The sequence below is a fragment of the Canis lupus genome, chromosome 2 (genome assembly GCF_048164855.1).
Source record: "Canis lupus baileyi chromosome 2, mCanLup2.hap1, whole genome shotgun sequence".
NCBI classification, from domain to species: Eukaryota; Metazoa; Chordata; class Mammalia; order Carnivora; family Canidae; genus Canis; species Canis lupus.
Window position 1 is genome coordinate 28,021,058 of NC_132839.1, and position 27,649 is coordinate 28,048,706.

The 27,649-nt window shown below is 47.9% G+C and overlaps 1 protein-coding gene and 1 long non-coding RNA gene across 2 annotated transcripts in view; one reads left to right on the forward strand and one right to left on the reverse strand.

Annotated features, from left to right (window-relative positions):
• Positions 1–1,257: 1,257 nt before the first annotated feature.
• The window catches only part of THBS4 (thrombospondin 4), a 42,041-nt gene continuing 15,649 nt past the window's right edge, over positions 1,258–27,649 (reverse strand). The window contains exons 3-22 of the mRNA XM_072793631.1: positions 26,937–27,184; positions 24,539–24,647; positions 24,081–24,163; positions 23,682–23,733; positions 23,259–23,470; positions 21,338–21,475; positions 18,764–18,832; positions 16,686–16,838; positions 13,502–13,606; positions 12,869–12,976; positions 12,436–12,595; positions 10,469–10,587; positions 9,531–9,583; positions 6,719–6,912; positions 5,625–5,803; positions 5,009–5,057; positions 4,715–4,911; positions 3,835–4,007; positions 2,013–2,152; positions 1,258–1,479 (exon numbers count right to left, since the gene is read on the reverse strand). Of these exons, the coding sequence (XP_072649732.1) occupies positions 1,418–1,479; positions 2,013–2,152; positions 3,835–4,007; positions 4,715–4,911; positions 5,009–5,057; positions 5,625–5,803; positions 6,719–6,912; positions 9,531–9,583; positions 10,469–10,587; positions 12,436–12,595; positions 12,869–12,976; positions 13,502–13,606; positions 16,686–16,838; positions 18,764–18,832; positions 21,338–21,475; positions 23,259–23,470; positions 23,682–23,733; positions 24,081–24,163; positions 24,539–24,647; positions 26,937–27,184 (2,603 nt within the window). The 3' untranslated portion in view covers positions 1,258–1,417. The remainder of the gene's footprint in view (positions 1,480–2,012; positions 2,153–3,834; positions 4,008–4,714; positions 4,912–5,008; positions 5,058–5,624; positions 5,804–6,718; positions 6,913–9,530; positions 9,584–10,468; positions 10,588–12,435; positions 12,596–12,868; positions 12,977–13,501; positions 13,607–16,685; positions 16,839–18,763; positions 18,833–21,337; positions 21,476–23,258; positions 23,471–23,681; positions 23,734–24,080; positions 24,164–24,538; positions 24,648–26,936; positions 27,185–27,649) is intronic.
• LOC140614372 (uncharacterized) lies at positions 1,530–7,685 on the forward strand. Its single transcript, XR_012015264.1, has 3 exons — positions 1,530–2,205; positions 3,137–3,555; positions 4,319–7,685. It is a non-coding gene; the product is annotated as an uncharacterized lncRNA (long non-coding RNA).

Genomic DNA, 27,649 nt, shown 5'->3' on the forward strand with positions numbered 1-27,649 from the left:
TAATATTGAAAGAGGACAATCTCTAACCAAATGAATTTGTCCTTCTGAGTTTTTTTTTTTTTTTGGAATTAGGGAAGACTTATAGATGTGGAACCACAAATTGGAAGAAGCCCATGACAGCACGATGGCCCAGAAATCCTTGGAAGGATCCTGGAACAGAATCCCCCCAGGGGGACTCACAGTCCAGCAGAAGGAGTTGGTAGACTGGCCTGAGTTCTGGCCACTGAGCGAAGACCCGGATGCAGATCAGATGTTGTGTTATGATGCAGCATCTGTCTCTACACCTCACGTGTGCAGGCAGCTACCTCGAAGTCCTGTCCCTGTGCTGGTCATGCCTGGGCCATGGGATTTTCTGACTACTGAAATCATGCTCAAACCGTGGTGACTGTGTTTATGCTTCCCTTAGGATTTAAGATTCCTCTAGGAATTTTGGAACAGAATATTTTACTACCCAGCAATATTCTTTAAAACAGAATTCTTTTTTTTTTAACAAAAAACAAAAACCAGAATTCTTAAGGAGTTTGTAAAAACTCGCCTGGATCTTTGCCTCACAGATGCAGTGGTCAAAAGGCTAGTGTAGCGATGAGGCACCTCCCTGCCCTGCCCCAGGTGATGTCACGGATACCATCGTCGTTCGAGCGTCTGTTGTGAGGAGCCGTTTGAGTTGTAGGAGGGCCTGTACGATCCGTCTACACTACTGTCCATTCAGCCAGCCAGCAAACACGTCCTGGGTATTTACTATATTCCAGGTACTGTGTTGGGCGTGGGGGACGCTGACTATAGGAAGAGGGAGGGGGCCTTTAGCTCGCTGAGCCGACATTCCACTAGGGGGAGCCAACGCTACAAACAAGCCTGACGATGGGGCGGTTGGTGCTGGTCTGGAGGGTGCGTCCTGGGAAGGGGGGCGGGGGGTATGTGCAGAAAGCACTGCACACATCTGCTCCAGGCTTGGTCTGGTACAGTCTTCGTGGGGAAGGTTCTCCCGAGCATGTGTTTTTTTTTTTAGTTTCCTTACCCAGAAGAGGGAGGGAGGCTGCTGAGGCGAGCATGGCACCTCGAGGCTTTGCTGTGAAGCTCAGCCAGAGTGACCAGAGATGGGAGCTCCCTCCTGAGCCTTCTGACTCACGCACTTGCCCAATCTCACTGACTCCCTGAGCAAGAAAGATCCCCCAGCAAGGTCAATACACAGACCTCAAGAACAACAGACTCACCCCCAAAGCCTGAGCCACATGTAAGCAATGTTTGAACAACACGGTGTTTAGAAATTATCTCTTCTTTATTGTCACGTTCATATAAAAAGTCTGATATAGTTGGGTTGGTAAAAGGAAGCCACCGTGTATATAAAAAAAAAGTTGTAGAAGTTAAAAAATATATGGCTTTAGTGTTTGGAAAAGCAGTTACGGATTGCTTCCTTGGCTTAGCTATCCAGGCGATCGAAATTCTGCGTTTGAAACTCTTGGAAGTCCTCTGGGATGGTGTCTGCGGACAAGAACAGGCCCAGGGGTTAGTAAGGCTCCTGCCACCTGGAAGCCTGGCCCGGCTCGTGCCGCGCACGCATCCAGTAGGGGTCACTGTCAGCCCGAGCAACAGGCCCCAGAAGGCTCCACAGCCATTTTCTACCTCAGGCTGCTTTGCAAACTGTTGGCTTAAAGCCCAGGAGTGCTCATTCACGGGCCTAAAGGACATTAGCAGGCAGGAGGGATGGAGTCCGTGATTATGCTTGAGCCATAAGAAAATAAAGGCTGCCCGTAAATGAAATCTGACTGAATTTCTCACTGAACCCCCAAATCCTAAGTCAAGCAGTTAAGTTCTATGCATCTCAATTTCCTCATCCATCAAATAGGAAAAATGAGATCTACCATTTACTTTAGCTAAGCAGGGACTGTTGCATTTTAATGAATACGTGGCATGAGCTTGGGGCTTCTGGGAGGAAAATGTGCTATAAGAATAAGGTAGTAGGATTTGATTAATTCTAGTAATATTATTGTATAATAACAAGAATAGTACATTACCATTGCAGCGATACTTCAGGTTGGACCAAATGATGTTTTCTTGGGAGAAGCAGAACACACCAAGCCGGCCTCCACGCATGGTGGTGTCTATGGTGACCCCAGAGTCAGCCACCAACTCGGAGCCTTCATAAAATCGCACTCTGCAGACAACACAGCCCAGGCTGGTCACCATGAAGCTCAAACTGGAGTCAAGGTCAGACCCACCTCTTTACTGTTTCATACTCCACTTCTCACAGCCCTGGCCTGTGTCCTCACTGTCCCCCCTTCCCTACTAGATTGGAAGCTCCATATGGTCAGGGACTGGAGGTTCATGCCCTCCCCTATGCTGTCTCTCCAAAGGCCCAACATGATGTTGGGCACAGAGTCAAACCTGATGGGTACCCGCTGAGGAGTTCAAGAGGAATCACAAAACCCACTGCTTTTCTTGAGGTCCGACAGCATCTGGTCGAATCGCAGAATAGTGATCCCCGCTGGGGGCAACTGCATCCCTAAAGTGGGGCCATTTCTGGCTGGCTGTTTGGCATTTTGTGACCGAAGCCAGGGATGCTGAACGGTTCACCTGGCCCTGGACAGAAAGATCAAAACCTGTCCTGCATCCTCTACACTCTGGACTTGCCTCCAGACACATGGGTAGGTGGAAAGGCCATTTGTAATTGACCTGGGACCAAACTTCCTCTTCCTTGTCGACAGCGAGTAGTTTTTGCACCGTTTGAATATATACTGAATTTTCTGTGGGTCAGCTGAGGAGCGATCGAGTACTTTCTTCGGCTTAACAAGAGCTGTTCTCCATTTTAGAAATGAAGTAAGCAGGAGAACAACCTGCATTAAAATGTCACTGCCACTATGTCATTTTGTGTTGTGGTGTAGTTGTGTCTAAGCATTTACGTGATTCTGTTATAAATTACTCTTCTTTCTCTATTAAATTGTTAGGGATCAGATTGTTTTCCAAATTGTCTGCAGGCAGACTGTCTCTTCTATGATTTCATTTTGGGACGGAAAAGGAGGCATCAGGCTTCCTCGGGCTGAGAACGTGATCATCTTACTGTGTGACAAAGAGTACACTGGACTTAATGTCCTCGGGAGAACAAAGCATGAATTAGCCCTCATGATTTTCTTTCTTCCAGCACGCTGCTTGCCTGCCCCGGTCAGGAGATGGCAATTTGTACTCCTTTCTCAGTGCGCTACGTAAGATGGCGTCAGTGTTGATCTGCGAGCTTGAGGAGTGAGAAAGGAAGTACCTGGTCTAAATTTCAAAGGTGCAGCCTAAGCCATTGTAGCTTCTGCGGACAGTTGTTTGCATCTGGTTTTCAAACAGTCCTCTAGGGAAATGAGGCAGCTTGCACTGGCTGCATGAAGGTCGGTTCCTGCCACGTGTGGTACACACAGAGCAGCAAGGAGGCCAACATAAAGTGAGATACAGGCACTGCCTCCATGGAGTTCACCATCCAGCCGGGAAGAGATGGTAAGGGACTCGTTGCAGTGCAGTTTGGAATGTCCATGAAGGAGCCAACACCCAGGCTGAGCCGCATCTCCCTTCACACTGGTGAGTGTGGCAGGCGCCCGTCACCAGTCAAGCACCCCCCTCCTCCAATGCGGAGGCCTCCATGCAGAGTCCCTCTACCCCCCAGTTTGGTTAGTCTGAGCTGGGGGTCTTCCTCCCACTTCCTTCCTAGGAGCCAGAGCCTGACATCTCAGAAGTCCTGGTGTGCCCTGGGAGGGCCATGGTGGGCTGGGGCTGCTCAGGGCAGCAGAGGCTCTGTGAGGCTGAACGAGGGTGGGCCTAGCTTCAAGAGCAAGGTGAGGAGCTATGTCCTCCACGTACCTGATGTAGCCCACCTGGGGCCGGTGCTGCAGGAACCAGCGGTAGGACACCTTGTCCTTCCAGCCCACGTTCCTGGAGTCCTTCCACAGCAGCCGGACCTGGTCACTGGTGTCCCCAGTATGCCACAGGGAGTTGCGGAGATGCTCTCCAGGACCTGTCTTAGACTTAACAGCCTGGAAGGGACATAAGCGAGTTTTTATTTTTTTAAAGATTTTATTTATTTATTCATGAGAGAGAGAGAGAGAGAGACAGGCAGAGGGAGAAGCAGGCTCCACGCAGGGAGCCCAAGGCAGGACTCGATCCCAGGTCTCCAGGATCATGCCCTGGGCCGAAGGCGGCACTAAACCACTGAGCCACCTGGGCTGCCCAATAAGCGAGGTTTTAGACCAGAATGCACAGGCCACCCTTCCTGCTTCCTGGGTTCCTGGGGTGGTGACTTCATGGTTATAATCTGGCTGCCTTTGGATCTGCCCTTTCTATGGAGGTGACCCTCAGCCCTCGAATAATCAGCACTGGCCGATACCCCGCTGACCTCGCCCATGGCTTTCCTGCTGTAACTCCACCGCGCCCCACACCTGTACTCTGAGGACTTGAAAGTCTGCCTTTTCTCCCAGCAGAGAGCGAGTGCCCACTAGAGCGGACCCCACCGAGAGCGCAGGTTAGCCTGTTCCTGGCACAGTGCACCTGCTGACGTGCCCCCAGGGCTCCCCCAACTCTTGATTCCCCACCTGAGCTGACCTGATGGGGAGGACATGAGTCACCCAGGAGGGAGCTTGTCCACAGGAACGTCCATATGTGAACTAAGTGCCGTAGGCGAGAATAGGCCTGAGAAGGAGGGTGAAGGGCCCAGAGGGGAGGTGAGTGACAGAACGGTCGCTACCTTGAGCTGGATGCCAGGCTCGGCGACAGCGCGGAACGGCGTGGCCTGCCAGTACGTCTGCTCCGTCTGCTTCCACATGACCACATAGAAGCTGGAGCTGTCTTGGTAGCCAAAGATGAAGCCGGCATAGTCATCGTCCGTCTGGGTGTTTACGTGGAAGGTCCCTTCAAAGTCAACTCCGTTAAACGCCGTGTACCCTGCAGGGACCACAAGAAGATCAGAAAAGCTGACCGGCCCCAGGAGGAGCTGCGGAGAGCGGGTTCCATGCACGTGCTGCGGAGGCCCTGGACATACCCACTGCCAGGCCGGGGTCGCTGTTCATGGTCTGGACAATCTCCATGCCCTGCAGAGAAAGTTGAAGGAGTTAAGGGCAATCTGAGAGGGTGGGGAAGCTCAAGGAAGCCCCGAGCCTCCGCGGCGGGGAGCGCTCACGAGGCCTGGCCTCCACACAGCCTGCTTTATCTGAGGAACTGCTCTACCTCGCTGGTGCTCGAACAAAGCACAGCCCTGGGAGGGGGAGAAAAGCTGAACAGAAATGATTTTGCTAAAATGGGAATTAAGAGTTCCTTGAATCAGCTTACTTCTGAGAGAGCATCACTTCTAACGCATGTGACTTGCCGGGTGAGGCTAAAGGCTCGAAGCCTCTCTGTGCCTGCTTTTCGTAGTTTCACAACGAGGGGGGCAGGTGGGAGGCAGTCTGCTGGAGAGCTGGGGGGCATGGCTCTCGGGCCAGACTGCTTCTGCCTGGGTCCCCATTCCAGACTCTCCCTGCGGAGCTCCCGTGAGCCACCACTGCAGACTGAGGGGGCTCCATGTCCTGTGTAGAACGGGCTCGCGGAAGCGCTAGGCCAGAGGCCAAGGGCAGCGCGCCCTCTCCTGTGTGGAGAGCTGCCCACCACCGGGCACCTACTTGGTTCAGCACCACCCAGTTGGGATCGATCTGCGCGTCCCCTTCAGGGTCCAGGACCACCGTCTGGTAGGCTCTGAAGTCAGTCAGGGTGACCTCTGCATTCTCCGGGCAGACGTCGATCCGATCGATGACCTGGTCCTGGTCAAAGTCGGTCTCACAGATGTCTCCCACGCCGTCCCCTGAGTGGGGTGGGGTGGGGAGGAGGAGAGGATCTGGCTCCCGTCCACACTGCCTGCACCACTGCTCCTTCACAGAGACAGGGCTGGGCAAGGAGCCGAAGGGAGCCCCCCCCTTCCAGGGCGACCATCTTCAGCCCATGCGGCCCCAGGCCCCACCCTGGAATCTTCAGGGTGGGTTGGTGAACCCCACTGTATGTGACCAAAAGAATTTCCTGGGGACAGACTGGAAGGCAGCTGTTCAAAATTGGTCTCATAAGAAACTCTGAATGTTCTCTGAGGACACTGGGGTTCACCAAGTGGTGGGTCTGAAGGCTGACCTTACAGAAGCAACATCCATAGCGCTTTCGCTGTAACATATGAAAAACCGGGAAATTGTCACCAGAGGGTCTCTAAGACCGTACTTTCTGGTGATCCTTAGGCTGAATCCGGCTCATGGTATGATTTGTTCCGTTGATATGTTATTAAAATATTTCAGCTAAATGCTACCTAGCTGTGGACGGCTGTGCCCTCACCGGCCCTCCAGGGTCCTCACGGTCCTGTCTCCTTTCTGGCTGGTGCACACTCTCCCTGTGGGCCTGGCCCCCGGCGGCCACTGAGGTGATGAGCCCACTGAAGCCGTTCGCGGCTCTGCCCTTCCCTCTATCCTGCTCCTTTCCTGTGGCCCCTGGTGAAAGCCCCTTGGGCAGGAGCACGTGGCTGCTCCCTTGTCGCATGTGACCTCATCCGGGGCTGCTGAGAAGCTGCAAAGCAGCTCTTCTGTGACAGAGTTAGGGGGTTGTGTCTGCCAGCTGTCCACTGTCCACACAAGCTGTGGCTGCTCAGGGAAGTCCTGGGAGAGGCGTCCCACTCCCACCCCAGGCGCCTGGTGGAAGGGAGCCTGGGAGCCGCACGCAGCCTGACGCTAAGCCCACTTACTGTTGCTGTCCTCCTGGGCTGGGTTTGGGACCAGCCGGCAGTTGTCTGGCCCAGGGGGCACCAGGTCTGGGATGCCATCATTGTCATCGTCATCATCACACTCGTCACCAATCCCATCCTTATCAGTGTCCAGCTGGGCACTGTTAATGACAGTGGGGCAGTTGTCTGTGCTGTCCTGATGCCCATCTCCGTCACTGCGGGAGAAAGAACAGGTGGTTTGTGGCACAGATAAGCAGAGAACAGGATAGGAATGAGAGCTGGGGTTTGGGGGTTGGGCCAGAGAACATTTTCCCATTCCTGCGTCTTGTTGAAACAAGTAGATCATATCCTACACTCCAGAGGATAAAGGCTGATTCCCGATTTTGTGACCAGATGCTCCCAATCAGTCCCTGGGGACTATGATCACTTGCCCCCCCCCAACCCCCCACGCAACTGAGAACCTACAAAGGGAGCCAAGTGTGAGGGGCAGTGGAGCCAGGCCGCTTAGTGTGGATCCTGGCTCAGCACTCACCAGCAGCCGGCCCCTCTGCGGCTCAGTGTCCTCATCTGTAAAATGGGAATAACGGAGCCTACCTCATGGGGTTGTTATAAAGATTAAATGTTCACACGACTAGAATTTGGCACGTTACATTTTAGTATGTGGTAAAGCACTTCTACACGCTGGCTCCTGGGAAGCCCTATAATGTTTTCTCTTCCTCTTCGCGTCCCCTGGCCCGCAGACCCAAGAAGGAAGAGAGGTGAATGCCCCGGGGAAAGTGGCAGAGAGGACAGGGCCGCCTCTTCCCGAGAGCTGCGCGTGGAGTCTGGGCTCAGTCCCGCTCTAAAGCTTCTCAGAACCCTCATTCTCTGCCCACGTGACAATTCTTTTTTCCAGGCCTAACGGCCACCAAGGATGAGACTGCCCTGTCCCCAGAGGCTGCCCTGAGCTGATGCAGGCCACACACTTGGAGTCAGAACAGATGCTCCTTTCACCTCATCCACCCATGGCCTGTCCCAGGCTGGGATAGGACGGGGGAGGGGTCGGAGACCTGTCGACGCCCTTCAGGCCCCGCTTCCCAGGGGGGTCCCAGGGAAAATGAGGCCAACCCCGACAAGCAGAAGGGGACAGTGGAACGGCTGTGCCTGCAGCAGGGCTGGTGTTTAAATCTTAGGATCGGGTATTTCCACGCGGCTGTTCTATACAGCCTTGAACATTCTTATGCAAAAACAAGCAGTTCCTGTCCTCCTCCCCAGGGTTCAAGTTTGTGGGAATTAAAATGTCGCAGGATGAGTCATTTATTTTAGGCAAATATCTAGAGGCTGACAGGATAGGATATTTTAGAGATTCCTGGGATGGCTGGCAGCGCAAGAGGATCCACAAACGGGGAACATTCTCGATGTCCACCACTTAGGGAGGGTTCCGGGTGCCGGTCCCACCTTCCACGCAGAAATGGCGACCTCTCCTCAGCTGTGGCAGCGGTAACGCAGGCCGCCATTTGCTGCACGTCACCTGAGGGCCGGCATTCTGCCCCGAGCTCTGCCTAATTTCTCTTTCATTATTACCGGAACCAGCAAGGTACGTTTAATTCCCTCTACTTTGCAGAGAAAGACATCGAGAGTGCAACTGCTAAGGGTGTTTACGTTTACTGGGCCACAGGCACACAGAGGACCGAGCTGGGGCTTCCTAGGAGCTGTCCTTGCACAAAGTTTGGCTCCAGAGCCACTGTGTGCAGGGCGGCCTCGGAGAGGAGGTGGGGAAGGAGAGCCCTGTTTGCCCCTGCTCTGCCCTCCCGAGTCTCTTGATGCAGAGGAAAGGGGCCAGGGCCTGGATGGCAGGAGTCTCCAGGGCAGAGGTGATGCTATGTCCTGGGTGACGCTCCACAGCATCCCATCCAGGCCTGCGTCTTTTCTTTTTTTGAAAAGATTTTATTTATTCATGAGAGAGAGAGAGAGAGAGAGAGAAGGGGGCGGGGTGGGGGGAGAAGCAGGCTCCATGCAGGGAGCCCGACGTGGGACTCGATCCCAGGTCTCCAGGATTAGGCCCTGGGCTGAAGGTAGGCGCTAAACTGCTGAGCCACTGGGGCTGCCCTAGGCCTGCATCTTAATAGGACTACCTCCACGTGGGGCGGGTGGGGCGGGCGGGGCGGGGGCGGGGGGGGGGGGGGGGGGGAGGAGGTGGTGACAAAACTCATTTGCCCAGAACAATCCCACCAAAAATAAGGGACGCAGAATGAAAAAAATTCCAAGGACAATGAAACGACAGTGATCTCTCAAACTGACAGCTTTCTATTTTGGGATCGTGGTGAAGCTTTCCTGAGTTGAACGAACATAATGAAAACGCTAAGCCCATCGAGCGCCTCTAGGTAAGGGCAGCTGTAACGTGCACTCTTCATAAATTAACTCAGTCTTCACAACAGACCTATGAGCTACATGGCACCATCATCCCCGTTTTTCAGATGAGAGACAACTGAATAACAGAGACTGGTGACTTGCCTAAGGTTAGGTATTTTGAAGTGAGGGGTCTGGGATGTGTAGCTGGCTGGGCATCCGGAGGCCAACTCTGAAGCACGATGCTCTGCTGCTTTTCCTGTAATAGAATCTCACTCACTAGAATGCTCGGTGGCCCCTTCTGACCCCATCACTTGAATATAGGGAGCGTTCGAGGAGGTGTGGTAACCCTGACCAGAGGCGGGCTACTGTCCCACCAGTAGCTCAATCTCTCTCCATCCATTCAGAGAGATCCCAAAGTAAGGTAGCGGCAGATTGCTCTCAAAGCTAAAATTCTCCCCAAATTTTTCATCTGGCCCTCATGCAGCTGGGAAAGGTGCCATACCTGTCCTGATTGGTGTCACAGGAGTCCCCAACCAGATCGTTATCCACATCAGACTGCAAAGAGAACAGAACAGGTTATTATTTATGCCTGGGCCTTCATGCACAGAATGTTCCAGAGAAGGCAGACCTGGCCCATCATCACTGCATCTCAGGAATTATTTCTCTGGAATTGGGTTGGTGCAGAACTGCAAAAGGACAACACCATATTGGTGTAGGCACAATGCTGAATTGTCAAAAAAGCCTTCCAAAATATCAAGCCACATGGCTGGGCTGCCTACACACCAGATGAGCTGATTGGAAAGGGCGCCGGGGCAGGAGGGTGGCAGGTGGAGACGTGCAACTCTGGCACGGGCCGGAGGGGAGCCAGCCAAAGGCCTGGGGACTAGGCAAACCGATTTTGCTTTCCCTCCGCATGTTGGAATTGAGCCAGAATGGGAGTGAGTCACAGAGGGCAACAGTGACGCCCCTCTTTTGGGGCTTTAAAAATACATGACACAATCTATCCAATTATCCAGACAGGAAGGAGGAGTGAGAAGGGAAACAACACGTCGCTGACTGAAGTGCATCTGAAATGTCCATACATAGGCTGTGTAGGGGTTTGGAGACTAAAAGGACACAAGGCGCCCAATGGTTAGATGCCATGTTACATTTTCCTTCCAGGAAAACATCATTGTTGTTTTGGGCATCACTAACTCCTGCCACTAATCTTACAGCAGTCTGCAGCCTGTGGGACCCACCCAGAGGGCCTCAGACTTCCTGTAGCAGTCCTCCTAGCACCCCCAGGCCTGGAGTGTGCAACCCCATCAGCTCTGCTCCAGGAGGCTGTGGCAATGACAAGGAGCTGGGCCAGTGCGCTCAGCTGGTTTTCTAGACAGTGTTCTTAAAGAATCTGCACAGGGCAGCTCGGCCTAGAGTCTGAATCCCCCGGACGGTACTCACCTGGTTAGGGTTGCTGACATCAGGACAACTGTCACAGGCATCCCCCACACCATCACCATCCTTATCCCGTTGGTCACGATTGGGAACTCTTGGGCAGTTGTCCAGAATGTTTTTTATTCCTACAAGAAAGGAACACTTGCCTGAGTCAAGTGAACATCTCAGGTGGGTTTACAGACTTCTAGGCGATAAGAGATCAGGCCTTGATGCAGGCACGTAGTGAGTGACTTCTGCTGGGGCCATCCTCCCGGAGCCGCTACCTTTTGTCAGCAATTATCTGCAAGTGACATCAAAGGATGGATTCTGGGAGACTTAAAAATGAATGATGACCTGAGGCATTTCTCCACGGAGCTTTAAGTTGTCCAAGACATCTATGGCAACCACTGCAACTAGATGAGAAGGTCACGAGGGTGAGATGGCCTGACCCTGGAGGAGGGCTGGTGAACAAAGACTGGGACCTGAGGGTTGAGGCAGTGGTGTGCTGGAGCCAGGCCCACTGTGCCCCTCGTTTCTCAGCTTTTGTCTCATCAGGTCCTCTTATACCAACTGCTTGAAATCAGTCATGGTGGGAATGGGATTTATCCCACAGAAACTGGCCAACACTACAACTTGGGGCTTTTTGGTTTTGTTGAGCTGGTTCACCAGCATACCACTGGCTCTGGTCGTCCATCAGGCTTGCAGAAGATGAGGTAATGTTTTAGGGAGGTGTAGATATTCTGGAGTGGGGTGTGGGGGGGGTGGGTGGTAGGAATGGGGGGAGGGGGTACACATCTGGGAAGGTTTTCCTTCAAGGCCCTTGTGATGTGAAATGTTTTTTAGAAACTATCAGATCCAGTCTATACTTCGATGACAGTCATCTCTATGTCATGGAAGCTATACAGAAACAAATGTCCTTCAGCAGGGCCTGAGTGGCTCAGTCAGTTAAGCAGCTGACTCTTGATTTCAGCTCCAGTCATGATTTTAGGGTCGAGAGATCAAGCACCATGTGGAGCTCAGTAGGGAGTCTGCTTGAGATTCTCTCTCCCCCTTTCCTTCTGTTCTTCCCCATCCCCTGCACTTTCTCTTTCTTTCAAAAAAAAAAAAAAAAAAAAAAAAAAGGCCCCAAACATGTCCTTCTTCACATCAGGAGAGGCTCCAGAGCTCAAGCTGTGCTCTAGGGGGTGCCATTCACACAGCCCACACTAGAAGGCCCCTTCAGCGGAGCTAGGAGCTGGGCAACGTGGATCTCCTGCCTCCAGGCTCTTCCCAGAATAGGCAGGGCATGGACACGTTTCCCAGGAGACGTCTGATCCTCTGCTGGAGGAGCCTGACCCAGGTGTAGCCGGTGACCCTGCTCTTTTGAGGCCCCTCATTCAATTCTCTGCTTCCAGGACTCTTATGCATGCAGAAGGATGGTGGTGGGGGTGGTGGGGAAAGACACACTTTTTCTAGGAAGACAGATGCCCTACAATGACAAAGCCCTGACAAGACACAGCTTGAAATAATTCCTACAAAATTTCTGGCAATGATGTAGAATTCCAGAAACACTCGGGGTATTAAATAGCAGAGTAGGTTAGGGAGAAACAGGTAGGCCAGAGGCACCCAGATGGCTCATCCAGACTTGTGATTTCAGCTCAGGTCATGATCCCAGGCTTGTGAGATCAAGTCCCAAGTCGGGCTCTGCACTGGGTGTGGAGCCTGCTTAAGATGCTATCTTTCCCTCTCCCTCTCTCCCTTGCCCCTCTGTACCTCTCTTTCTCTCTTAAAAAAAAAAAAAAAAAAAAAAAAAAAGAAAAAAAGGAAAAAAAAAGAAAAAGAGAAAGAGAAAGAAAAAGAAAAAGAAAAGAAACAGGTGGGCCAGACACCGGCCACAGGTAACCACGCAGTGTGGGAGCCCTTCTGAGTCAGCAGTTCTATTTGTGCTCCTAACAGAGAACGAGGGCAAAAGGACAAATGAGTCCCAAATGAACGACAAAGTGAGACAAGCCCACCATCTCCATCCATGTCGTCGTCACAGGCATCTCCTTTCCCATCCCCATCGGTGTCTTTCTGGTCATTATTTAGGATATTCCGGCAGTTATCACAAGCGTCCCCAAAGATGTCTTTGTCACTGTTCCTTTGGTCCACGTTGTGAGTCAGGACACAATTATCCTAAAGGATTGGAAGGCCAAGCATTTACTCAGGCTCATTGCTGGTCCTATAGTGGATGCCAGCCAGCCTCCGCAACGCCCCAACCTTCCCCAACATCCCCACCCCCGACCGGTCACACGCAGTCAGAACTCAGGATAGAAGTCACAATGCCACAGGATTGCAGGCATGGAAACTAGTATTTGGGATGAGTAATAGAAACAGGTGACTTCGCGGGCTTCCTCCCACGATCCCTGGAATGGGGCACTTCACAGGTCCTCCTGGCAGGGCAAGTACCTGCTCATTCAGGATCCCGTCTCCATCAGCATCCTCATCACAAGCATCCCCAATGCCATCTCCGTCTGCATCTTCTTGGCCAGAATTTGGCACATACCTGCAGTTGTCCTAGGGAGAAGAAACAGCTCAGAGAGACGTCTCTGACCTTTTTTCCAATTTTATTGATGCATAATTGACAAAACTGTAATATACTTGAGGTGTACAGTGTGATTATTTACCATGCACGTATATATGAAAGGGTTCCCATCATGGAGTCAGCACATCCAGCACCTTGCATACTGACCTTTTTTTTTTTTTCTGAGAACATCTAAGTTCTGGCCTTTCAGCAAATTTCAATTAGACAATACAGTATTATCAACAAAACTCACCATGTTTTACATGAAATCCTCAGACATTATCCATCTTGTCACTGTAAGTCTGTGTCCCTCTATCCACTTCTGTTTCTCCACCTTCGTCTACATCTGTCTTAAGTCAGAAATGATTTCTAACCTCAAGACTGACGGCAGCCGCCTGACTTTATTCCTGATGGCTGTTTTGCTACGTTTGAGATGCAGCTACGTGAGAAATGCCATGGAGCCCATAGAGTCTCCCCGCCATGGAAGGTGTAGTTTCTTTCCTGTGTGCCGCCCTTACCTTCTTGCAGTTCCTGGCAGAGCAAGGCAGTTCTTCGTCAGGGTAACTGTCAATGTCCACGTCCTTCCCGCAGATGTAGCCATCACCAGCCCAGCCGACGCCACACTGTGAAGGCAAAGCCCAGCAGGGGCTTGGGGAGCTGAGCCCCGTGGGAGGTGGGGGGCTGACAAGGGCCTCTGCACTGTACCTGTGAATCCCTGCTCCCCTGTGCGCATTCCCAGAGGCAGTGCCCACAGCCACACAGCGTTGTTGGGGAGGATTTTAAAACTGTTATTTTTTTGAATAGTCTAGTGAATCAAAAGGTTAAAAGGGACACAGAATAAAAACTCCTTCCCATTCCTGTTCCCTTGACTCGGGCAATGCATTCTTCTTTCTCCCTCACTCCTTCGCTCCCTCCTTTCCTCCTTTCCTTCCTCCCTTTCTTTCATTTGACAGAGAGCATAAGCAGGGGGAGTTGCAGCCAGAGGGAGAGGGAAAAGCAGGCTCCCTGCCAAGCAGATAGATGGATGCAGGGCTTGAACCCAGGACCCTGGGATCATGACCTGAGCAGAAGGCAGACACTTAACCCACTGAGCCACCCAGGTGCCCCCATTCCTCCATATGCTTTAATTAAGAGATATGCCATGCACAGATAAGCAAACACACATTCTTTTTCTACCTTGTCTTTTGACACAACTGAGAGCACACATACCCACAGTTCTGCACTTTATTTAAAAAATTGATATCATACCTTGGAACTCTTTCCATATCACTGCATGTAGATTCATGTCATTCTTTTTAATGGTCACAGATCTATCATACATAAAGTGGTGTGTGTGCGCCTCCATGAATTTCAACCAGTCCTCTACTTGTGGGTGGCTGTTTTTTGTGTGTGTGTGTGTGTGTGTGACTGGTTTTTAAAACATTTTTTTTTCTCTTGCAAATAATGCTACAACAAGTAATTCTAGTACATTTGTCATTCTGCACCTGTACTGGTTTCTTAGTGTGAATTCCTGGTTCAAAGGTTATTTGTAATTTTGAGTTACTGTGGAAATGTTCCCCATGGGATTGTCTCATTTCTTCTCCCAGCAGAAACGATCATTCTTGAACTACAGTCATATATTTGACTTTTACAGTCTTCTAGATCAATTTCCACCAAAAGAAAAGTGCTTTACCTCTACCTCTTCCAACATGCTTTACTCCTACTCATGCCCTTTTAACAGGAAAAGATTCCCACAGGTGCAGAGCTGGGCCTGCATGGTCTCTTTGTCCCTGGAAAAGTCTACCCAAGTATCTTGCCACCACCAGCCACTGACTTCATTATCAGCAGAATAGGCATTAAGAGTTACCCTACATTGGAATGTATAACCATTGTCTCCAATCCTTACAATGACACCGCAAGGTCATTGCTACCCACTGTACCAGAGACAACTGGGCTCCTGAGCCAGGATCAATGGCAAACCAGAGAGAAAAGAAATTAATTCCCTAAGTGGTGCCCGGGGCAGAAGGTGGGACCAGATTGCTCAGTCCAGGAATGGGATAGGCACCTGCAAAGGGGGCAGACAGGAGAGCAGGAACACAGAGGAAGGGGACCAGGAAGAGACTGGGGAACCAGAAAGGCAGGCAGGGGGCAGAGCATCTGAGGAACAGAAGCAGGGCCAAGGGAAAGAAACTTTCCATGAACCAATGTTAAATTTCCTGGCCTTGCTAATCAAAATAAGGTGATTGAAGACCAATGACTTCCTAAGTGGCAGCCTGCCTGTTCTCAATCGTCCAGGCTCTCCTTCTGTAACCAGAGATTTAGAAGGCAGGAGGCCAACGACACCCCTCCCCTTAAGTGCCTCTATTTCCGCTCAATTGCTTCAGCGGGCCTTCAGAAGGCCTGGAAAGCTCAGCCATGGGGTACAGTCCTTGACTCAATTTAATGAAGAAAAAATTTCCTCTAGGAACAAATACATTTTTAATGAGCCATTTGCTGGCAGATTAAATTATTTTAGTAGTCACACCAAGTATATTAATCCTTTACCATCTGTCGTTGTGCCTTATTACAAATTCAAAAACATATTAAGAGCCCCATCACCCACTATCCCAGGGAAGTCATTAATTTGTTCACAGAAAATTAGGATTTAAACATAGATCTACCCTCGCCTCTCGGTGGTAATAAACATGTCCAGCAACGGGAATTAGGAACATTGGGGGGGTTTCCCCTCTGACCCAACTTGCTCCTTTGTCAGGACCTCGTTATGGACTATCTGTGCCGCCAGAGAGGACGGATGTTATTACATTTCTTTCTCAAACTTAGTTCTCATTCTTCTTGTTTCTCCTATTTGAAAAGCGATAGGCTCACCGTAGAAAATTTTGCGAGCATGACGTTAGAGAGAAGTCTAAGTTTGGGGTATCAGGAGGAGAGGAAAGTCTGTCCTGCCACTCAGAGGTGATCCCCGCGAACCCACAAATCCCACCATCTGCAGGGCCACCTGCCAAGGGCCTGGCCTGCTGGGAGGGAAGGAGGGGACAGCAGCTCAACGGCTGACTTCTCAGCGCCCAGAAGCCCTGAAGACTCTGGAGCCTGGGACTTGGGAGGGGGTGGCAGGGTCTCCTTCACCCAGGCCCCACCACCCGCCTGGCACCGTAGCCATGGCCGCCTGGGAACCCGCTCTCTTGCCGGCTACCTCCCCCCGATCGGCTCCAGGGTTGGGAATGCCCAGGCGGAGGAGGTGGCCATCCCTGCAGCTCTCCCTGAGCCCGGTGGGGATGGGCACAGAATCGTGCCATGCCCCCTCCTGCTCACTGGCGGACACAGGGCCTCCCTGAGAGTTTACAGCTGCTTGCACTTCGCTGCCACCTGCTTCCTGGGATGCCAGGCCCCACTGAGCACAGCCACAGAGGACGGCAGGATGCCAGCCAGCTGCACAAACAGGGCGTGGATGCAAGGGAGGGGAGGAGCCTCCTTCTTGGCCCTTCACAGAGGGGGCTGGGTGCGGGGGCCCCACTGCTGACCACCCGAGGCCTAGAGGGGGAGCAGAGGTTAACTGGGCTTCGGAGTGCTCTCCAGGAACTCCACTCACCCTGCTGCTATTACATTCTGTGCTCTCTCAGGGGGAAAGTTTCCACTTGTGAGTACTTATTACTGGGAAGCAAGGAGTACCCGAGGAGGGGTGGCATTTAAAATGGAAGAGGGTCGAGCAAGTGACAAACAACTCACCACACAGGTCACATCCCCCTGCCTCTCTTCGATGCACTGTGCATTCACGCTGCAAGGATTCAGCTCGGGATTTCTGCAGCTTCTCTCAGTTCTGCATCCCCTTGTCTGATCGCCGGTGTACCCTGGCTTGCAAGGCCCACAGCGGTAAGATCCCTGCAAGGAGCCAAGATCAGAGGATGGGCCAGGGGCTCAGGACTGTGAGCAAAGCTATTGCAATCAGGTGTGTTTTTATTGTACTCAATGATGCCTAGGGTTTTTTTTTTTTTTTTTTTTTTTTAAGATTTTACTTATTTATCAGAGAGAGAGCACATGTGGGGCTTGATCCCAGCACTCCGGGATCATGACCTGAGCCGAAGGCAGACACTTAACTGACTGGGCCACCCAGGCGCCCCAACGATGCCAAGATTGAGTGACACTCGTGCCTGCCTCTCCGCGCCCATACATATCTTATAAGATTACGGGAATACCCAGGGAGACACCAGCAGCCTGGAGCCATGCTGGCATGAGGGAAGAGCACCGAAGGCAGAAGAAGGCCAGAGTGAACCCCCGTCACTGTGATCTGCCAGCTGCACTGTGGATGACACAAGGGAAAGGGCTGGTGGTGTCAGTGAAGCCCTGGGAGGTGGAGTGAGAATTTATTCTGGGGATAAGGGAGATGGTTTGATGGAGAAGCAGGTTAGGGTGAAAAAAATGTTTTTTTAACCGTTCCATTGGCTTTTTAACAATTGAGTGACAGAGAACAGGTGTACAGGGAAGTGTCAGTGGCCTTGCCCCGAGAATTCTTGATGAGACGGCTGCTATGGAAGCAACCTGGCAAATGAGCCATCAGCTCCACGGCAACAGCACTTCCAGGGCCAGCCATGACTTTTTTTTTCAAACAGCTTTACCGAGTTAAAATTTACATTTCATGAAAGACACCCATGTAGAGTATACAGTTCAATGATTCTAGTCTCACAATCCCCTACTTGCCAAATCTAAAGGATGCTCTTCAGTGATTTTTTTTTTTAAATCTTTTTTTTTTTTTTTTTTAATTTCCTTGATCTATCAGCCTTACTGGACTGCTCCATTTGGCTGGTTCTCTTCTTTTCTTTACTCCTGCTCTTTTTTTTCCTCTGCCCATTTCTGAGGTTCCCTGGAGATCTACTTTCTAGGTCGTTTCAAGGTCTAGTTTCCTTCCCCCAGGGTGGCTTTAGGTATTCCCTTTACCAGCATCTCCCAAATCTGTATCTGCAGACTAGGTGAGCTAGCCCTGGTGAAAAGCAAAGAAATAACAATCCCCATCAGCTCCCCATCAGGCAGCAGAGTGTGTAGATAGGAACATAGGCTCTGTAGCCAGACCAGAAGCCTTAGGAGACCATGACTTGGCCTTGGCCCAATGGCCTTTTCCATAGCTCAATGTCTTCAACTGTAAAATGGCAATTAATAGTGCCCAGTGACAAACTTATTGGGAGGATTAAAATAAATGACTTGTTATCTATAAAATGTTTTTACATACAAGGAAACTAGGAACCTAGAGATGGATTATCTTTCCAAGGGATGTGAAGCTGGAAGCCGTCTTTCCATCATGTTGATGGTTTTCTGAGTCACATCTCTATCTTGGAATCAGTGGACAAGAACTTTCGAAATTAAACCATACCTAAAATATATACATTTTAGACACCCCAAGGGCTAAGCATTTTAATACAAATGACTTTTGAAAAGATTTATAAAAATAATGAACACTATTTGGGGATTGTGTCATCACCAATAAAATGCATATTCTCAACTATATAAACTCAGAAGCCCTTCACATTTTTAAAATATAAGAACAATGTTTTATTCAACAAATATTTTTCTGAAAGCCCAACATGGCAACTCTGATTAAAGTCTGGCACTTATAAAGTTTTTCTTATATAAATATTACTTATTAAATTACTCTTACATGAAAAACCATTTTTCAATGTAAACTTTTATCTTCATTTGCCAACCAAATATATTGTGCCCATCTGTTCTATGTGTGTTTTGGGGGTTACGACTTATAAACATACATTTGTTTTAATAACTGGTCTGCTTTGATATCATCCATGAAAAATACTTACCAAGGTGTTAATACAGATAGAATTGAGAACACATGCTCCATTGCGACACTCATCAATGTCAGTGCAGACCTAGTGCAGAAAAGTTTAAAGAGATACTCTGTTTAAGCAGAAATGCAAATAAATTTTGCTTTGCTTTGATGCCTTTGTGTGAAGGTATGGGATTTCAGATAAAATGATAATAGGAGCATCACTCTAGCCGCCTCCCTGTGTTTGTATCAGTCTGTACTTAACCTAATTTCAAGTGATAGTTGCTGACTTGGTATTTCAAGTTGTTCAGAAACACAGCTTGTATGGTTACTCTGTTCTACAGCCTTTCTACTCGGGAAGGTTCTTCTCTATCCTGTTCGGTACTCCATGTACTTCTACCTGAGGATTCCTAGCTTTCTTCAATTCTGGAGGATTCTCAGCTTCGCTCTGCTCCTATCCTTTCAACTCTTTTTTTGGAACTACAATTAGACAAATATTAGACTTTCTCATTAATCTCTTCTTTTGCCTCTTAACTTCTTGTTCCTATTATCCATCTCTATTTCTCTGTGCTACATTCTTTTTTTAAAAAGATTTTATCCATTTGAGACAGAGAGAGAGCACAAGTGGGGAGGGGGGCAGAGGGAGACAGAGAAGCAGGCTCCCCATTGAGCAAGGAGCCTGAAGTGAGGCTCAATCCCAGGACCCTGTGATCATGACTTGAGCCAAAGGAAGATGCTTAACCAACTGAGCCACCTGGCTCCCCTCTGTGCTGCATTCTGCATGGTTTCCTTAAATCCACCTTCCCTTCTATACATTCTCTGATAGCTGTCTTGTCCATCTATTAAGTTTTGTGGGGTTCTTGTTTGTTTGCTTGCTTCTCTTAAATAGGCTCCATGCGCAGCTTGGAGCCCAACACCGAACTTGAACTAATGACCTTGAGATCAAGATCTGAGTTGAGATCAAAAGTCAGACACTGATCCCACTGAGCCACTGAGATGCCCCCCCCCCATCTATTGAGTTTTTAATGTCAATGATTACGTTTTTCATTGAATAAATTTAACTTGACAATTTTTCAAAGTTTCTTTTATTTCCCACACTACGCTATTTTTAAATTATGGTATATTTTCCTTCCTTTTTCTCTTTATCCATTCGAATTGTTTTACATTGATCATATTTCCTCATGGTAGCTTCTTCAGGTAAATCCCCACTTTTATTTATGAACATATGTTTAGTGGCCCCGTTTTCCCATGTTCTACTGGCACCTGAGTTTCAGAGTCTCTTTACCAGTATGGTCTTGACATTAGCCAAGCTCCTGGGGATTTTACTGCTCCAGAGCTGATTTTTATGTTAATTTTCTGGCTTGTAGTCCCACATTATATGTGTAACATAGATTTGAAGCTCATAGCAGTATGCACTATAAACTTGGAACTTTGATTTGCGGTGGCCAATTTTCTTTTTTGTCAACCGTTCCCAGAGATGACATCAAGCTTCCTTGTTGCTTTTGGGAGCTAGTGGTTTTCTCACCATCTTGTAATGGGTAGGGTAGCTCTTGGAGGCTGTGTCTTTATGAAGGGGTATTAGGTCTTCCTAAAGGTCCACATAGGTGCTCAAACCTCAGATCCCCACTCCTAGGACCAACTCCCAGCTCCCATGAGTATGAATTTGTTAAGCTGTAGCAAGGTGGCTCCTTCTACTTCAGTTCAGTCTACCATATTACTGGAACTCTTACTAGCTCACATAAAGCACCCACTATTTCATTTTGTCTATTTTCCTTGGTTTAGTCTTGGAGATATTGTCTTCAGAGGAGAGGAAGCAAAACTTTGGGTCATTACTCTCATGGTTTCTTGTCACTCCTATATGTCCAGCTTGCCTCCTTTTTCTCGTCTTAAAAAAAAAAAAGATGCCCTCTAGAATCTTTTGATATGCAGCTAGAAAATAATGAACCCCTGCCCTTCTTCAAACCTGATAATTTCCTTAAGGTAGTAAAAGATATTTATAGACTAACCATTTTTAAGGGCTGAAAACATCAAAAAGAATTTCACAGTCAGTCAGTTAAATAATGGCCAGGATATAGTAGAACATTTGGAAATAAATGGAGACTGTCACAAAGTGCTCAAGTGCTTTATGACAATTTATAGCTTATATAAGAAGAAGGGGTTTTCCTCAGGGGATTATTTCTACTCCTGAAATCCTCTCATCTCTGAAACAGCTTCTTATCAGCAACAATGACTCTATAAAAGTGACCTAATTTTTCAAAGCTTTTATTTGTTTTCCGTATTCTCAAGTTATTCTGCAGGACAAAACGTTGAATGGCTAACAGAATAGGCCTGAAATCATGCCACACATTTAGTATTATCCCACTGATTGTTTTCCTAGTGATACTCTATTATCCTGATTTAACAGCTTCCTCCCTACTAGACGTTATGAACAAATATGCTCAGAAATGAGTCGGAAAACTTCCTTTTTTGCCCACTATTATTCACCAAGACATTCCACACGACATTGGCTGTTCAAGGAGGTTATAATGAAGGAAGTGGGAACAAACCAAGATTTTTCTGTTGGTAATTAAGATAAAAAATGAATAGAAAGACCATAACTTCAGCCCACCTGCTTGTTTGACTTGGCAAAACTGATCCCGATACCCTGCACCACGGGCCCAGTGAAGCCCACTGGGCAGGCCTCACATCTGAAGCCAGGAGCCAAGTTCACACAGCGCACACCTGGGTAGCAGGGGTGATATTTGCACTGGAAAGGAAAAAAAAAAAAAACCTGAAGTCTTTAGCCACACAGGGAAAATAAACTTTCATTCATCTATTTATATATACTTATCTACTTAACTATTCATTTTTTGAAGACCAAAATGGTAAAAGGAAGTATTTTTTTGTATATTTTTTATTGGAGTTCGATTTGCCAACACATAGTATAACACCCAGTGCTCATCCCATCAAGTGCCCCCCTTAGTGCCCGTCACCCAGCCGCCCCATCTCCCCACCCGCCTCCCCTTCCACTACCCCCTGTTTGTTTCCCAGAGTTAGGAGTCTCTCATGGTTTGTTTCCCTCTCTGATATTTCCCACTCATTTTCTCTCCTTTCCCCTATAATCCCTTTCACTATTTTTTATATTCCCCGTACTAGTGAAATGGGTAAAAGGAAATCAAAGCCTCTAATTTCACAGTTGCCCACAGAATCCCAGACACACACAGTATGGCATTGCCTTGTAGTGGGCTTTGCTCTATTACAGAATAACGGCACAACCAAGTGAAAAGGTCCTTAAGGATCATCAGTCTACCTCCCAATGTAAATTCCCTGATATTACACCTTGTAATTTAAAAATCACCATGAAAGGACAGTGCTCCCGGGCCACCTGTCAGCTGACTGATAGATGAATCCAAGCGTATTACCAAATCAACTTCTCAAAGAAGAGATCCAGAGGAGACAAAGCCAGGGCACTTGTGTTTTCAGTAAGCTGCGGTCTATTGTGGTCTGCATCTGCCTTCATGCCCTATCAACTCCACGGCTTTTCCAAAACTCTTAGAACCTAGGAGACTGCTTCTAACTTTTTTTTTTTAAACCACCTGAACTAATGTAAAAAACATGACCACTTCCTGCCCTTTCAAAAGGAGGGAAATTCCAGCTCACAGATCAAAACCAGATGCAGTTCTGTGAAACACGCACGATGGTTCTCCAACTGAGGGATTACTATAGACCATCTCAATTGCTTACCACCTGAGGAAGTAGTTAGTTGGGTGCTACCATGAGCTTGCAGGAGCTGTGTGTGTGTGTGTGTGTGTGTGTGTGTGTATGCATGCACACCTAAACTCCTAGTATGCACCTTGCCACCTCCTTTCTCCCTCTAGCACATCTCTGACCCCGTGGGAAGGGAATGGCATATTCTAATGGCAGCCTTGCTATGTACTGTGAAAATTGCTTTGGGACTGGATTAATGACTGGCTAATCCCTCCCTTGAATCAGTCTCCTTCAGAGGCTTTGCAAGTTGGCCAAACAGCCTGCATTTGCTGTGTCTTTCTGGCTCCATCCTCCAGCATTTTGGGTTACTCACGGTTTGGTTTATGGGACCTCCTCAACAGGTCTTGTTGGTTTGAGATTCCCCTCTGCACTTGCAATTTAGGAAGGCTGAAGAAATTGGTTGCAAGCCCTAAAATATACCCCTATGCAGATCATCCCCCTCCCACATATGATGAAGTGTAGAAAAATCAAAGCTGTATTGCTGACTGCATATGAGAAGTAATCAATGTTGTAGTACAAATGTCGGCATTGTAGCAGCATGGGCCCTGCAGAGCAGCTGGAGACAGGAGACATTATGGACGCAGCTACAACAGTGTGTCAGGCCTCCTTCGTCCCCCTGCTCACAGTGGCTTGTGGTCTCTAAGGATCCATGAGGGAGTAGTTTTTATGTCATTTGGACACCCCAAGTCATCCTTTAGTCATCCACCTAGCTTCCTTTTCCCTAAGCTGTAGGGTATCCAAGATACTTAGGGAGCCCTCACCCCACCAAGTTGAAGTTTTACCTCATCAATGTCAGAACAGGTGATCCCATTTCCTGTGTAGCCCTCAGGGCAGGGCCCACACTGAAAGCCATCTCTGGTGTCCGTACACCGGACGCCGCGGAAACATGAGTTGGAATCACAGCGGCGCACTGGGGGTGTCGGGGATGTCGCGGGTGCTGGGGGCGCTGGAGGCACCAGTGTGTTTGGGGTAGGAGACTGAAAGCTGAGAGGACCTAGACAAAAACAATAATCCACAGACCTACTAACAACCAGAAAAACACAGCTGATACAAAATGAAATTTGGGTTCCCAACGAGCTTCCCTTCCCTCCAACTCTGTGCCAAACATCCAGAAACCACAGTCAATGTAGCCGACCCCAGGCCCCTCATCCCTCCTCATCTGCCCATCCAACTCAGAACGAAGCAGTTATTTGAGCAGCGCTTACCACAAGCCTGGCACTCAGCTATAGTGTTTCGCAAAAATGATGTTTCCTTGACCTTTAGAAATGGGAAGGGAAAAACAGGATGGAAAAGGAGGATCTGATATATAATCCAGGAGGGAAAAAATTCACGTGAAGCAATCCAGTAAACACTGCTTAAGGGAGTGCTCATGTAGCTCTTGATGGCTCCCTCTCTGCTTGGAACTATGGTGCGTTCATCACACACCTGCCCCCCATTTCCAGAGCCCTTTTAACAGACCTCCAGGGTAGTGGGCACATGGGGCCACCTGAGGTCTGTCTCCAGGTCCGCCTCCCTGCCTCCACGGCCTCTGCAGCTCCACTAGCTCATACAATAAGCTTCTCTGATGGGACTAGGGTTTTCCGATGCTGCGTCCTCATCATTACCTGCTGTCTCAGAAGATCCTTCACCTCTCCCAGTAGCTGGTTTAGTTGTGTCATTTGCCCCAAGAACTGCCGATTAAAATCTCCTGTAGCAATAGCAAAAGGCAAGGAGCATTCAGCCACTGACTGACATTCCTACAATGACTCAAAAACGATTTCCCAGAGAACCATCGTGACAAGTCCCTAGGGTACAGGAATTTAACTTGGGGTAATTCATCTAATACACCTAAAAAATGATAATGATGCACTGGCTATTAGCCCAAATTCATGAGTTATACAAACACAAGTACAATGGAAATATTTCTTGGCCTGAACTTTGGCACTAGAGCCTGATTTCTGTAGACACATCCTATAGGGGTGCTCTGCTGAAGTCCACCTTTCAGTGAGGAGACCCAGTGCTCTTGGGGGCTGAGGGTTTAACTGTATTGATGAAGGTGTGCAAACTGCCCAAGAGCCCACACCTGTGCTTGTGGTGGCCAGTGGCTCACTCTGCTGCAGGAAGCAGTCTTGCAGGCTGGCCACCTGGAACAGTGAGCCTCTCACCACCAGCTTCAGCTCTTCCAAGAAGTCCTGGAAGAAATCACATTCATACCACACATTGCTGACACTGCTCAAAAGCCAATGTGCTTGCATACTCACACAGTTTTTATAATATACTAAGTAGCCCTGTAGGCTTGGATTCTGACATCTTACATAATTTTGTGGGTTTGGTTTTCCCTAAAACCTGCCAGTCCTATCCTTTTGACTGGAGCAAATATGGAAGCAGCCAATAGCCTAGGAAAATGTTGGCATCCAACTTGGCCTGAGGGTTCATCAAGGTGGATCTGAGGAAAGGCTTTTGGTTTCATGGTAAACAAGTCATTTTGTGGCAGGAGCTTATTAAAAATTGTCTGGAATTTATTTACAGTGTTTGGATGGTAATGAATAAGATAATGATCTCAATTTTAAACACTATTGTTTTTATGATGTCTTAGCTCCAGGTTTTTAGCAAAGTCCCTGATTGTCTGGGATAGGAGAATGAATAAACAGTATATTCTATGATTATTAGGTAGTTGGAATCGGATTTTTTACATTATTGGTTGATATCAATCATTCATTTTTAGTCACAAGGTCAATTTCCTCACCCCTTTATTTTTAACTTTTAATTGTACCCATTATTATATATTCATCACAAAAAGTTTATGTTAATTGCCAATGTAATGCCATCATCCTTATTTTAAAAATGAGGATGCTAAGGATTTTCAGATGAATTCTACTTCCTAATTTAGCTAAGTTAAGACATACAGAGCACCTATTGTAAAGCAGATATTGTTTTGGACATCAGGCTATGAGATCAATAGGGTAGGGCTATGACTATTTTGCCCTCCATGCTTTCCCTGATGCCTAGAATTTGTTAATTAACTGAATAAATGAGATGACTATGAAGATAGACCACTGCCGTCTCTGATAGTCTAAGGATTTAGAACTTTTGAAAAAATTCCACTAAGTATAGTTTCTTATGACCTTGCTGTGGCTGACACGTGGCTTTTAGAAACTGACCTATTTGGTGGTAGACACTAATTTCTGAAATGGTAGTGACACAATTTCTGTCATTCTAATTATCTGGGCTACTTCGGGGATTCAGAAATAAAGTTCTACATATCTCTCTATTAACTATTTTTTTCCTTTGTAAATCTATACTAAGTATATAAACATCTTTCTCTCTTTTTCTGTAAAAACAAAACAAAATCCTGGAATTTTAGCTTTCTTGCAATTTCTGCTTGAAAATACTTCCTATTTTCCAAGCACAAATTCTAATATCAGATTCATAGTTTTTATACTATTATATAAAACTTTTCAGCATGCCAGTGTTGTAATGGAAATTATTACTTACACCCAGCCTCTTTGTACAAAGGGCTCAGAGCAGCTTGTAACTAAAGCACATAGAATAAAATAATAAAAAGGAAATGGAAAGTGACAATGAGACACAGAAGATAACATTATGGGCCATAACAGATGAACACAGTTACTGATTTTGGCATTGACTTCCACATCAGATAAAATTCAGCAACTATGACCAGTTCTAGTTATAATTAATGGAAAGGACAAAGAATGCTAGTTCTTTATAGGAAACAAAATATTTTCCAACACAAAAGATTCTTTTAAACTATATGTGGCAATTTCTACGGTAGGTACCATGATATAATAAAAAATTCCATCAACATGGCATAAAATAGATAATAGAAGTGATGGAACTTTTAAGCCTTGTGGAACTAAGTTGGCAATAGGGTCCTTTTTGTTAGGGATGCTCTAATAAGACCTGTGAAAAATGTTGTTCCTAAGTGGATGGCAGTTTCCAATCATTTTTTTATCACTTTCATTACAAATAGTAAATAGTATCATTATAGAAAGATTAAAATAGATCATCCTATTGCCCTAAGATTTTATGGGTTTTTGTTTGTTTGTTTTAAGTAATCTCCATGCCCAATGTGGGGCTTGAACTCATGACCCCATTATCAAGAGTTGTATGTTCTACCAACTGAGCCAGCCAGGTACCCCCCGTAAGACTGCTTTTTAGATTTTTGCTATTTCTTTCCAACCTCACAATTACATCCAGAAAGTCTTCATTTATCATCTAAAGCAGAAGCTCTCACTTAGCTTCCCATTAGAATCAGTATTTAAAAAAAATACCTGTTCCTAGGCACCACTTCTATAGGTTCTGATTCAATTTGTCCTGAGTGTGGACCCTCTAGTTTTTTAAGTTCCACAGGTGCTTTTAATTACACAGCCTGAATTAGACCCACTCATGGCCTTGACATATTACTCTGCATTCCCTGAGCCTGGGCAGTCCATCCTTCCACTTTGGGGAACAATTCCTACCTGTGCCTTCCTCTGGAAGGTTCTCAATTCAATGGAGTCAGGACTCTGGGAGGAGCCGGAAAAGGCTCTGGGAAGATTGTGCACAGAATCCACTTGGGTGCAGTCCAGATAGAGCTCTACAGAGCCAGCCCCTCGCTGCAAGTTGGTCAGTCTCAGGAGGACCCTGTGCCGCCTGCCATCAGCCAGCTGCAAGTTGTTGAAAACCACCAAATGAATCTTCCCATCATTCTTCAGGTAACGGAGAATGGCTGGAACCAAGCACATATCAGTGAATGGGGAGTATTAGGGGGGCAGGGCTCTGCTGAACAGCCTCCAGGTCACAAGGCTGGGTTACCAGAAAGAATCCAAGTGAGTTGGAACCATAAATATTCAACATCTTAAGTGCTGGGCATTGTTCTAGGCACTGGTAACCCACTCAGTTGCTGCAGATGCTTTGTGCTCATGGAAAGATAGACAATAAACAGCAAATCAGAAAACAATTTCAGACAGTGTAAATACAATGAGCAAGGAGAACCCATCAAAAGTCAACTGTAATCCAAGTAAGCTCCTCAATGCATTCATTCCTTGAACGAACATGTTCATGATGCAACGTTCATGAATTTACCAAACACTTACTAAGCACAACACTGTGGGCTAGATGCTGCCCGGAGTTGCTTTCAACGTTTAATTTCTACTCGTTGCAATATGAGCAAACTGGAGTAACTCCAGATGAC